Source organism: Maniola jurtina, chromosome 19 (genome assembly GCF_905333055.1).
Source record: "Maniola jurtina chromosome 19, ilManJurt1.1, whole genome shotgun sequence".
In the NCBI taxonomy this organism is placed as follows: domain Eukaryota; kingdom Metazoa; phylum Arthropoda; class Insecta; order Lepidoptera; family Nymphalidae; genus Maniola; species Maniola jurtina.
The window spans coordinates 1542627-1556139 of NC_060047.1; the positions used below are offsets into that span (position 1 = coordinate 1542627).

Consider the following 13513-nt stretch of genomic DNA (forward strand, 5'->3'; position numbering starts at 1 on the left):
AAGTTTTTAGTTACTTTTACGTTTGGTTCTACGTTTAAATATTTATGAGAAACATTCGTTTTTAAAAATTCCCTCGTTTTTGACGATAACTCAAAAATATTGTTTGAACTTAATGGCTGTTCAGTTAAAGCAGAACTGTTGTCTATTCTGCAGCGATGCTTTAAATCACATCTAGGTGCAAGCACCTACGATCGTTTCTGAACTATATGATAGTTAATCTATGACGGCATGAATTTACGAGGATATAATATAATACTAATATAACTAATCCACTATATACATAAATAAAACAAAATTTTGGGACAGACTGGGAAATACTTGAACCAAGGAAAATTCAATAATCTGACTGGACCTTTGCTCTTTCTTTAATACGAATTAACAGACATTTGTTTTAGTTTTGTTAATTTTTTTAATGACCAAGCATTGATTAAATCTTTCTTTCTGCTAGATTTTTTGACATGACCCTTACATGAATTTGAATCCAATTACCAAGATTTCTTTTTAATTTATTTAAGAAAATAAATACTTCCTAAAAATATTTTTCTCAAATAAAGTGCAAAGATCACCAAAATAAACATGTACATAGGCCTAAGAAAGTACATTATGCATTTTTTAACCATCCAAAACATCGCTTCGTATAATAATATTTTATATTACTCAAGAATGCATAATTTCTACATAGGTAGGAAATTGGTAGCAAATATGAAAATCCATCAAAATATATAATGAAAATTAGTACCTATAGAAATTAACTAGGTACATTTTATATCGTCATATTATGTACCATTGATTTTATAACCAAAGATATACAGATAGGTACGTAATTTAACTTCTTATCGCGGAATTATACTCGGTTGTAAGACTATACTCGATTTGTGGTAAAAAGTTGGTATTGCCTCTCTGTTACGCAATCCCACAACTGATCTAAGCCCCCGTCCACACACTGCTCTACTCGCGCAATTAATCGCGACGCCCGCCGCACTAGGTCGCTTGCCTTTGCATCACGATGGACGTCGAAACTGTGGCAGCGTGCGCGCTATTGCATACTTACCGACAAAATAGGGAGCGATGGGCATGAACGAGGAACACGCGAGTAACGCGGCCACACTACGTCTCGACCTCCGTTCCTCGCTCCTCCCCATGCCACACGGGCAGTGTGTGGATGGGGGGTAAGGAAAAAATCTCAGTGGGCGTTAACCCTTTTGAGTCACCAACCAATCACAAGTGTGTTTTCAAAAAACATTCGAAATTCAATTAAAAAAAACCTAGTTTCGTTTGTGATTGGTTGGGGATGAGTATTCCAAACCCTGACCATGCATATTATGATTTCTAATTTCTTCAAATTGTTTATAAAAGGCGACGAGGGTAGTCCATAGATAAGATAAATGACAGCTAAAATGATAAATCAACAATAAAGTCATTTAAGTATAATATAATTACAAAAATCGACAACAATAAAGTCTCAGAGACGAGTCAGTTCGATTCAACGTTTCGAATCGAATAAAATGTAAAAATAAATAAAGTTCGACACCGAAAAGGCCCACGTTGTTTATTTTATTCTGCTTTTACGTCACTTATTTTTTTCTAAACACACCCTAGGGTTTTAGGGAGGATAAACGGAATAGGCCCAATTTTCGTGCTAAAGAGCTTCCTGCTTAAAATGTCAATATGTTTTTAGTAGTCATAAGTAGTATCGTATTTTTTTTAAGTGACGTAAAAGCAAGCAATCTGTGATTGCCATTAAACCTACACCTATATTTACATGTGAGCCGGAAAGAAACGCGTTACAGTTACAATATACACTTGTCTATACAGTTTACAGTACAATCTCGACGCTATTGCTATATAAACCCAACCATTATTCTCTTAACCGAGGCTTTGCTGGACTTCTGAATCTAGACTATATATTTCTCCTAGATCATCTCTTAGGTAAAGTTGTATACCTAGGCAATATTAATGTTACTACTACTGTTTGCTTTCCTAATTCCATAAATTGAAGTTAAATAAAAGACTAGAACCCAAAACTGTAAAGCCAATCACGAAAAAAATTCGCAATCGATATTTCTATGGAATATTATTCGATTATTTATTTATCTTTCGATTCTTCTTTTTTTATATTATAGTCTCATGTTACAGTCCTAATTTTTATGAAAAAAAAGGCATTAGGATGATATTAAGATCTAGTTGTTAACCTATCTGTAAAAAATCATCTAACTTACACGCTATTAGGATTTCAGAGTCAAGCAGAGTAAATACAAGTAGATGTACTCTGATAAATAAATACCTAATTTATAAAATGTGTCGTAGAAATCGATTAATTAATTAAATACCATTGATTTACTGAATCGCTTAAATGATCGAATACAATCGATAAAAAAGGATTTTTTATTATTTTTGTAATATAATCAATACATTGATAAACCCATTAAGCAGCAACGCACTGCCATCCTATAACTGCAAAAAATACATATATATTAAAAACTTGTTTTTATAAAAGAATGGTACGTAGGACCTAACTAAAAACCTTGGTTCTACATAACATTCCTTTTTAGAAGTATTACTTTTGGAAAATTCCGACGTTTTTTGTCAATAACTCAACAAATATTTTTTGTAAACAAACAGCTTTTTAGTCCTATAGCTAAAAAGCCATATTGATTGTAAAAAATATTTTTTAATTATCTCCAAAAAACGTGTGAATTTTCAAAACTAATACCTACTACATAGGACCCGAGTGAAGTTAGTTTTTTGTTTGGAACTAAGTAGTAAACTTTTTAGAAACATTTTTTTTCTAAATTTTGCAGTTAACGAATTTTCAGATATAGGACGGCAGACAGTTCATCGATTTCAAAAATCTTCGATTCGCGTAATTATCTTATAAAGAGACTGGGGAACCTCAGAAGTACAGCAAAACTCCAGCGCACACTCAACCCAATCAGCCTAAATGGAATAATAATAATGTTACATAAAACCTCACAACTCTTTCAAAAGACACCATAGTACCACAAACTTCTATAGATAAAATCTATTTTTTTTATTGGTACAAGACAGAAATTTTTTGAGGATATTTTTGTTTAATCTTCAAAGTCAAATAACTAAGGAATAAATTTTATATTTTGGCAGTTTTGGCAAGTTTCACTATGAAAACCAACTTGCACCTTGCACCAAACTGCTCATACAGGTTTAATCAAATTTTGTAAAGAAATTTTTTTTTTTTTTGACTTAATTCCAGTATTGACTTAAAATAAACTTGGATCTAACAATGTTACTACAAGACGTTGTTTCACGTAATGGTTTAAATATGTTTTCGTCACCTTTTCTTTCATATAGTAAAAGAGGGACAGAGACAGATTTAAATATTGTCTTATACCAAACAACATGTCATAGTGACACCCTAAAACAGTCTTGAAAACAGTGGTCAAAATGAAAATGAAAGAAGCTATAAAAAATTGCTTTAAATATAAGTTAAATTAATGATTTCATTCCATACGTAGAATATTGTATGCCATATATTCACAAAGTACATAATATTTGCATTATCAACAAACAAATAATAACGTTATTATAACACGCTGTACATAATAGTATAATAAAGTGATCTTACGTTATAGTAATTATTTTACCTAGTTATGACTGCACGGGGATCAGTACTATGTATATTATTATTTTATTCGTTACTAATTAAATTAAGTCCCGTTATAATAAAACTTTCGTATTATACAGATTCGTATGTTCCAGTTTTGTATAATTTAAAAGTAAGCGAATTTGTCTGTTAAAAGAAAAACTTAGACTGTTATCTCTCTCACGTGTGGTATATATTTCACATGAACTGTTTTCTATTAGATCTGGAGAGTATAGTTACATCACTTTCATTATACACAATTGAAAAGTGATTTTGACCAACCAAATAAATCGATCATTTCATAGCTCAAGTTGTTTAGAAATCGTATTGTACTTTAAATACGAAAACCATCTGTAAAATACGAAAGCACTATTACGTAACGGGTTACATGAATCACTCAAAACTATCACAATAAGGCGCTAGGCCTAATCGACGAGATCGATCCTGTCCGCGCGCCGCGGCCGCGACTCCCCGTTCTGTGCCTTTGCCGGCCGAGCCCACGTGTTCACGCAGCCATCCGCGCACGCCGTTATCAGGTATTCCGCGCGGAACAATAACGCTGTCAACCTCTCGTGAGCAATCTTCTTACAAACCAGAGGTTCTAGCACAGGGCACTCGTCGAACCTCGGACACGACGGCGTCCCGATCAGTTTCAACGGGTCAAAACTATCCGAAGTCACCGCTTTCCCCCTTAAAGCTACAGTATTCGTCGCGGATTTCTCCGCAGGTTTGGTCAAGCTGAAGTTTCGCCTGTGGTCCGAGCGGCGTTCCCCAAACGAAAACCCAGCGAGACGCTGAGTGAAATTAACTCCCAAAGACCCGGACGTTTCTTCCTTAGCCTTTCCAACGCTGATGTTTAGGGTGGAAACGTTGTTCGACTTCGTTTTCGTCGCAGGTTTCGCCCCAGACGGTTCGCCGGATGCAGTACCACTTAATTCTGCGTGTTTATGCCCGATTTTATTCGTCTTCGCGCATTTAACGGGAATTTTAGTCCCTGGGATGCCGTTTGGGGAGAAATTTTGACTATTCGGGGATAAATGAGCGGACGCACGCGCTCTTACCGGCGGCCTCAGAACATCTTCCGTGAGATCCCATAAACATAACTGCGTGTCCTGAGAAACACTTCCTAGTCTATAGCACTGAGCACTTTCACTTTTCTTGTCCTCTTCCTCGTGTTCTGGTTCAGTAAAGCTGACCACGTAAGGGTCGAACGCTACTACAGAAACCCACGACCTATGCCCCTGTCCCCTAGCTACCACTCGTCTTTCACTAAACGACCACACCGTCACTAAGTCATCCTCCCCCCCAACAACCACATATTTCCCGTCAGGGGACCAACAAACACACAAAAATCCACCGAAATACGATCTCGCTCGTCCTATCAACTCCATGGTATCGTAATGGAACACTCGTAGGAAGCCGTCCTGAGAGACGACGGCGAGGTTCGTCCCGCACGGCGAGAACGCGAATTCATTTATACAGCTGCCTTCCGCGCCTATCACCCACCTGAAAGTTCACGCATTTCTTGTCAAAAATACTGTAACAAATCAATAAAAAACCGGCCAAGTGCGAGTCAGACTCGCGCACCGAGGGTTCCGTACTCGGGGTAATTTTTCCGACATTTTGCACGATAAATCAAAAACTATTATGCGTAAAAATAAATAAAAATCTGTTTTAGAATATACAGGTAAAGCCCTTTCATATGATACCCCACTTGGTATAGTTATCTATCTAACTTTGAAAATTGAAATACATTTTAATTATTTTTTAGTAATGTTCACGGTTTTCGGATTTATTCCTTTACTTGTGCTATAAGAACTATCTACCTGCCAAATTTCATGATTCTAGGTCAAAGGGAAGTACCCTATAGGTTTTCTTGACAGACACGACGGGATGGACGGACGGACAGACGGACGGACGGACGGACAGACAGACAGACAACAAAGTGATCCTATAAGGGTTCCGTTTTTCCTTTTGAGGTACGGAACTCTAAACCATTGTCGCAAATAAAGTCAGTGGGGATGCCAAGCAGGCCACTATGCAATCTCACAATATAATGAACTACCATATTCTTCAATGACCAGCTAAGCTAGACCTATGTCTCACCTATAGAGCGGGTTTCTAGTTGACTTAGTGCGACACGTGTGTATGGAGTATCCATCCCCCTGCTTGAACAGCTGGTAGTGAGGCGGCGCGGCCCCGCACGTCAGCTCCTCATTATACACGTACAGTTGCCCCGACGCGTGCGCGCTAATAAAAAGGTTACTGGATCCCGGAACCCATTTGATACACGTCACTCTCGTTTTGTCTATCATTCTCTGAAAAAAAAAAAAAAAATTACTCAGTCGCGCTAAGTATGCACCTCGCTGGAATGCGGCGCCTTTCCCACTTTCCTGCTCACCTCTCCGCGGTCGTCTTGTCGCGTCAGTACGGTTCGCATACCAAGCGCAGTGTGACGTCATCGACGCGAGGTGCAAACTTAGCTTGACCGAGTCGTGAGAATCTTTACATTATACTAGATGATGCCCGCGAAGATGCCTGTGATAAAGATCATCATCATTATGATCAACACATCGCTGGCCCACTACTGAGCACAGGTCTCCTCTCAAAATGAGAAAAAATAGACAGCACAGATTGGCAGACTTCGTACACCTTTAAGTACATTACGGAGAACTCTCAGACATACAGGTTTTCTCACGACATTTTTCTTCACTGTCAAAGCAAGTTATTGTTTAACACACACAACTCTGAAAAGTTAGAAGTACTTTTAGCTTTACCTCCTCTCCTTAACCCTCGACCTTACGAATAGGAGGCAGACATTTTAACCACTCGGCAGATATTTTAACCACTCGGCTCACGCACAACAGACGGAAACGTTTGAGTACGGAAACCAGCCCAGAGAGAAGAAGAAGAAGAACCACTCGGCTTTCTCAGCAGGATAAAGATAGCCTATGTCTATAACCAGAATGCAAGCTATGACAATTCCATCAAAATCGGTTTAATAGATGGGCTGTGTGGAACAGACAGACACACTTTCGCATTAATTATATCAGTAAGGCTTTCAACTTGGCAAAAAGAGATAAAAGATCAGTAGAACTCACCTCCTCGTTGTACAGTTTACTCAGCTCTTTCTTGATGGGGTCTATGAGTTGTATTTGCCCCGTGGAGAACCCTATGATGAGGGACACACTCTCCGGGGTGATAGTGACAGTGTTGAAGTCGTGGCACGTGGGGTTGGTACCCTTGTACATCTTCTTGTCCACTGGCTTTGTGAGATCAGCCGCCTGGAACAATAACATTTTATATTTATATTTTTAAAAAAACACAAAACCGTTGAAAGAGAGCGATATACGCCACATACACAGTAACGCACATGCGTTAGCATCTGTGTGACGTGTTTATAGAAAAGGGTCATAAGTGCAAATGGTTTTTGATGCAATAACTTTGCGGAATTGCTTCTTGAATTCTGAGGCCGACCACACAGGTCAAGCCCTTTCATATGACACCCTACTTGGTATAGTTATCTTACTTTGAAAATTGAAAATACTGACTATTTATTCATGAACACATTTAAATTATTTTTTGGGATGTAACCACAAATTCACGTTTTTCGGATTTTTCCTTTACTCATGCTATAACACCTACATACCTGTCTTTCATGATTCTAAGTCAACGGGAAGTACCCTATAGGTTTTCTTGACAGACACAACAGGTGGACAGACAGACAGACATACAGAAAGACAATAAAGTGATCTTATAAGGTACAGAACCCAAAAATTTACTAATTATTATTTATCAGTCAAAGTTTATCATTTATATTGCATCATTTCCGGCCAAAATTTTAAAATATTCAACCATAACCATTTTAAGTTGTTTAAAACATCCTCTGTAATCAATACTAGAGTTTTATCAGTAAAGGCTCTCCAGTTACAGATAATATGAGACTGTTATTCCATACGAATATAAAACTGTACTAAGTAAAAACTGAAAAACTGTTTGTATGTTTATCTGTGTGCGACTATATTAAAAATTAAAATTATCTCAAGAAAATAATCACCATCATCATCATCAACAACCCATAGACGTCCACTTCTGGACAGGGGTCTCTTGAAGGGACTTCCACCCTTCACAAATCCACCTTCCATCCTCCTCCTCCCTCCACTCCTCCTCTCAGAATGAGAAGGGCTTAGATTGGTAGACCTCACATATTATATTTGAGAACATTATGGAGTACACTCTGGCATGCAGGTTTCCTCACGATGTTTTACTTCATTGTTTAATCAAGTGATATTTAATTTTTAAAATGCACTTAGCTCTGAAATTTTGGAGGTACATGCCCAGGCTAGAATCCCGGACCCCTGAATAGGTGGCCTACATCATAACTACTAGGCCAGACTATAACCGCATGTATGGCGACTATTTATTCCTAACAAATTATAATTAATTGCATATTAATTGCTTTGACTGAAACTCAAAATCAGTTAAGTACAAACCTAATTTGACCCCAATTTTACACATATAAAGTTGAGGACCAAAAACTGTATGTAAGGAAATAATTTATTTTTTACTTTATTGTAAACTGATAACTTGCTAGCTTGATAACTATTTGATCAGTGTCATTCAAATGAAAATTTTATCTTACTTATTTATGATTTTGCCCTTCAATATACACCAATATCATAGAATATTTGATGCATCGAAAGCAGTGATAGCCTAGTGGTCTAAATATCCCCCTCCAATAAGAGGGTCCAGGTTCGATCCCTGAAGATTCTCCACGTTCTCACAGGTGTGTGAAATCTGCCAATTCATACTTACTTAAAGCCTTTTTATTCTGGAAGAAGACCCATCCATTGTTGTGTGATCAAGATGATGATAATGACGATGAAGTGAAAGTATTACATTGATAAGTCGATATATACTTTACAAACTTTCAGGTCGAATCTTACTAAGTAATATTATGATAAATGTGAAAGTTTTTGGATTGGATTAAGCTTAGATATAAGGTACTTTTATCCCTGGAAAATCAAAGAATTCCCATGGGATTAATGGCCGATTCACACCAATAGCGTATGCAGCCCGTACACGTGACACGTGCGTAGTCACGCACGTGAACCCATAGACAAAACTGCATTCATAATGTCCCCGTGAACGTTCACGCCACGCAAGTACAGCCATACATTACAACGCAATGGTACGCGCTACGTCTACGCTTACGCGACGCATACGCGGCCTGTGTGAACGAGCTCTTATTGAAAACATATATCTACGTAGATATAGTCGTGGGCATCATCCTCATACATATGAAACTTTTTTCTATTGGTGTGATACTAAAAGTTTCAAAAATATGTGCTATCAAAAAAACTTAGGGTGAGATCTATAGAGCGCGCTCTGCCTTTGCTTAGACTTAAGACAGAGTTAAAACGAGACAGAGCTATATCTATCACATAAATCTGTCTCGTTTTAACTCAATCTTAAGTCAGAGCAAAGTCAAAGTGCGCTTTATAGATTTCAGCCTTAGAGAAAACTTGTAGTGAATGGAGTCACACCAGGACATTATTAAGATACACTCATACATAATATTATCTTGATTGTATAAGAAATTTCTTAAAACACTTTCTACTTGATTATGTGTAGCAGCAAGTTATGTAATAAATATATTAGTGTCATTGTACTACTCCGCTGATTGGGTATACGTGCTTCACTTATGCAATGTATTTACTTCACCGAGAAATCTCTTTAGTAGCTGAAGAGTGAAGACTTATGCGACTTTGGGAAGTAATTTGAGCTACATTTAACCAAAGAAAAGCCTAACAAGAATAATTAAAGCTAACAGAACATTGTTTGGTTTTAAAATAATAACATCAAATTATAGGTATTTCAATTAATACATATTTTCTAAGTAATGTGACACTGGTGAAATAATTTGATCTCAAATTGAAATGAAAACTAAGCATAATAATTAATAAGTAAATAGAATAAATATATCTAATTATCTAGGATTCAATAATAATTTATTATTTACTAATGCCGCGACTTTTTTTGCTTGGACTACACATTTCAATAGACACAATTCAATTAAATAAAAATGTCAAACCCCTATTTTATCATCTTAGGGGGTGAATTTTCAAAAATCCTCTGTTAACAGATTTTTAAAATTTTAATAGCCTATCTGCATGCCAAACAGCTTGATCCATCCAGTAGTTTGAGCTGTGCATTGATAGATCAGTATGTCACCCCGTCAGTCAGTCAGCTTTTACTCTTAAATATATTTATATAGATATAGACAGCAGCTTCCGAGGGGCATGTGGCCTAGTTGTTACAATGCATATTAATCAATTGTGATTGTTAAGTAAGTTGGTAACTGGATTGACTTTGAAGGTCTGAATTGGGCCTTTTTATGCCCCCTGTGCCTCAGAGAGCATGTTAACCCATCAGTCTGTTATTATCATTAGCATCTGATAATAACTGTAAAAACAAAAGTCACTATAAAAAAGTAACTGTAAAGTCAAAACTTCATTCTCTTAGTTAAGTTCTATGTGGAAGAATTTGGAAAACCACATTATTATCCTACTAAGAAAACTCCTGCCACTGTAATTAATAAAAAGGAGTCATGGCTCTCAGCAAATGGGAATATTATACAAATAGATGCAGCATTTGCTGGTGCCTGCCAATATCATTGCTTTGATTTTATTGTTTGATTGTCCAATGTTCTTAAATTGATTTATTGAGCTTGACATCACTATATCTTTGGGCAATATGCTCAGAACTTTGCTACAAGCATGTTTACTATCAAACATTATATTGTAAAATATAATAAGGTCAATGTGTAAAGGATAAAGACTAGAATATTATAGAATGTTGTTAAACAGAGAAACATTGTCCTATGTAGACCATTAGGCAACATTGAATACCTATACCTACTGATTACTGATAAGTCCAGACCTGACCTATGTTGAACTCAATTTTTTTATCCTCTGTATGCTATCAAAACACTAATATTTTATACTGCAATATGTAAACATAGTAAGTATAGCCATACCTTCTTAACACCGCGGTACACGTAAACATAGAGCTCTTTCCCGTGATTAAAGCAGATTCTGTCGTCGGAGCCCTGTCCGTCGGAGCCGGGCGCTCCGCCCGCCGGCCCCGGGGGCAGGGAAACCAATGACACGCGCACATGCGTCGAGCCTGACCCACTGCTATAGCCAACACGGTTAGGCCGAGAGTACTCCGACAGTGTCATCAAACGATACGTCCCTTCCCGGGTCACGAACTGGGTCTTCACGTCGTCCTTCCCGCCAGAGTCCGATTGCACGGCCATGTTATCATATCCTGTTATTATTCATCGAGACCGCCTGAGAATCCCCTTCGGTGTCCACTTAGCCCGCACGCGAGTTTGACCGCTTACAGGCTATTCTCATCGCTCAGAAGTACTTAGTTCGATCAGCACATTAGCTGGTTGATTGTAGAATTGTTTATTGTATGTTTTGACTAAGAACTTAAAGATTGTAGAATCAAATTAGATTTCTTGTGTGTATGCAACTCGAAGTCAGGTGTCATGTCAGACAACATGACGGCTCGTTGTTTATGACTCGATTGTTTTTTTTTTCTGCACTGGAATCCTGTGTTTTGGATATTTTAAGTAGGCATATCATAGATAATATTTTTGATTTTCTTTCGTTTTAGGGTGCGTGCATATCATGAACAGTGGGTGTATTCGCAACCTTTATTTTTTGTTGAATTCAAAATTAATTGAAATAGGTTTAGGTACCTATTATCTTACATACTTGTTAAAAACTACCTAGACCTAGAGGTACATATTTCTTCTTTATACTTTTCAGGAATATGAAATACCTACCTACTTTACAAACCTGTAAATCACCTACCTCAGGTAAGAAAATTATAACAATATACTAATTATGTTTATTTGAATAAAACAAATTCATAAAAGCGAAAACAAAATAGTTTTATTTAATATAAAATATAATACAGTGGATAACTTATGTACTAGTTTCATTTACAACTTCATTATCTTTTGTTTCTGTTAGTGTCTCGCTGATTTCTTCCACATCTTGCTTCATTTCTGTATCTTCAGATTTATTAGAGCCGTCTGATGGCACCTCAATAGTTTTGTTTGAATCATCTGCAGGTGTAGCTGCTTCAGTTTTGCCTTCTTCACCCCCTTCTAAGAACTTATCCCACTTATTTATTCTCTGATTCAATGCTGCATCTGTTTCCGCTATCCTATACTTTGTTCTGCCATCGAAAGTTTCAGCTGTGATCTGTCTTTTGCCAAACCACCTACCGTTTATAAGTTTTATGACTGCATCAGCTTGCTCTGGTTCTTTCATTGTAATCTGAGCCACTCCCTCAGGATGTCTGTCATACAGTACAACCTTCCGCACCTCTCCGCATTTACTGCATTCTTCTCTCAAATCCTGTTGGTAATCAAGAATTAACTGTACATCATTATCAAAGTCTGATGGACTGAATAGGTTTTTAACGATTACAATTCTCTCATGCTTTGATCGTTCTCCTATAAACTTCTCTGGTCGCCAATCAAAGAGTTGTTGCTGCATTTTCTTTATTTTTTCTAATTCCTTCTTCTTTTTCTTTTTAGGTTTAAGTGCTGGGTTGTAGTCTCCTTTCATTTGGAATTGTGCTCTTTCAACAGATACTTTGTTGCCTTTCAAATCGCTGCCATCAAGAAGTTTTAATGCCAATTCAACAGACTCAATTTTTATATAAGTACAGAGAGCATCACCTTTGAAACAATTCTGATCTTTATCCATATACATTTTGATTTTCATCTTTTGTGTTGACGGATCTCGTTCAACAAGTCCACACTTCTGCATAAAGTTAACAAATTCTTCTTCAGTTAAATCTAACGGTAGGTTTGACACATAGACCTTTGTGTTCTTTTCTTCAGATGGTTGGAACCATTGCGGTTCACTCTTTCTCTTGACTCCCACTTCAGATTTTTTCTTGTCCTCTTTTTCTGGTTTTGGTTCTGCTGGTGCGTTATCAACAAATCCATAAGACATTTGGTAGAAAGCTAAGAACTCATCATCGACTTTGGGTATCCATGCTTTTTTCTCTTCGTCCCAAAAGCATTTTGATCCATCAGCTTCTGTGTATACATGAGTATCATTCTCATAACTGTATGTTCGACCTGGGACTTCAGTTTTGGCGTCCCAAGAGTTGGTCTCCTTGTTCCAGGTATATTGTTGGTGAGATGTAGGGTCTGTATAGATCGCTTCCTCTTCCTCATAGGTTATGTATGGGGCGTAATCACCCCACTTAGATTCTGAAGTGTCATCTGATTTTTCTTCATTTGTTTCTGTTAACTTCTCACTGTCAGTTTGATTTGGAGGTATTTTCGTTGTACTTGTTAAATTATTATCACTTGTAGCAGGAGCTTCACTAGTGTCTATAGGTTTTTTAGGTTGTTGTTCACTGACATTTTTTTCGATGACATCCTGTTCTAAAACCTTTTTTGATGCCTCTTTACTGTTCTCTTCTTTACTAAGCTTCCTTTTTTCTTCTTCTTCAGCTAATTTTTGAACAGTACCGCTGGATAGTTTGATCACAAATCCAGTCTTGGTAGCCTTTTCATTTTTCGACATGTTGTCTTAGTACAATGATTGCTAGTCATGCATGACAAAATGCTGGTCCTATTTTATGATAAATGTATAATTTCGCCTCCACCAGAAACTTATTTTGAGATTTTTTAGCAAACACAAAATTTTCCAGAATGTCATAAACATTGACATTTGACATGAATGAAATGACATGACATCTCTCTCTAGTCTATTATGTGTATACTATGCTCTAATTTATGGACTGTGTTTATGGACGTGCCCAAACATACCACGGCTTCCGTACGTTCAACTA

At 37.1% G+C, this 13513-nt stretch overlaps 2 protein-coding genes across 2 annotated transcripts; both read right to left on the reverse strand.

Annotated features, from left to right (window-relative positions):
• Positions 1 to 1346: 1346 nt before the first annotated feature.
• On the reverse strand, positions 1347 to 11254 carry LOC123875196 (WD repeat-containing protein 20). Its single transcript, XM_045920883.1, has 4 exons — positions 10659 to 11254; positions 6721 to 6903; positions 5726 to 5937; positions 1347 to 5125 (listed from the first exon to the last, which is right to left on the reverse strand). The coding sequence occupies exons 1-4, from the start codon at positions 10938 to 10940 to the stop codon at positions 4045 to 4047; spliced, it is 1758 nt and encodes a 585-aa protein (XP_045776839.1). The 5' UTR covers positions 10941 to 11254; the 3' UTR covers positions 1347 to 4044.
• Positions 11255 to 11564: 310 nt separating this feature from the next.
• LOC123874842 (HIV Tat-specific factor 1 homolog) lies at positions 11565 to 13411 on the reverse strand. The gene has a single exon (XM_045920365.1). It carries the CDS (start codon positions 13243 to 13245, stop codon positions 11620 to 11622), a length of 1626 nt encoding a protein of 541 aa, XP_045776321.1. The 5' UTR covers positions 13246 to 13411; the 3' UTR covers positions 11565 to 11619.
• Between the last annotated feature and the right edge of the window lie 102 nt (positions 13412 to 13513).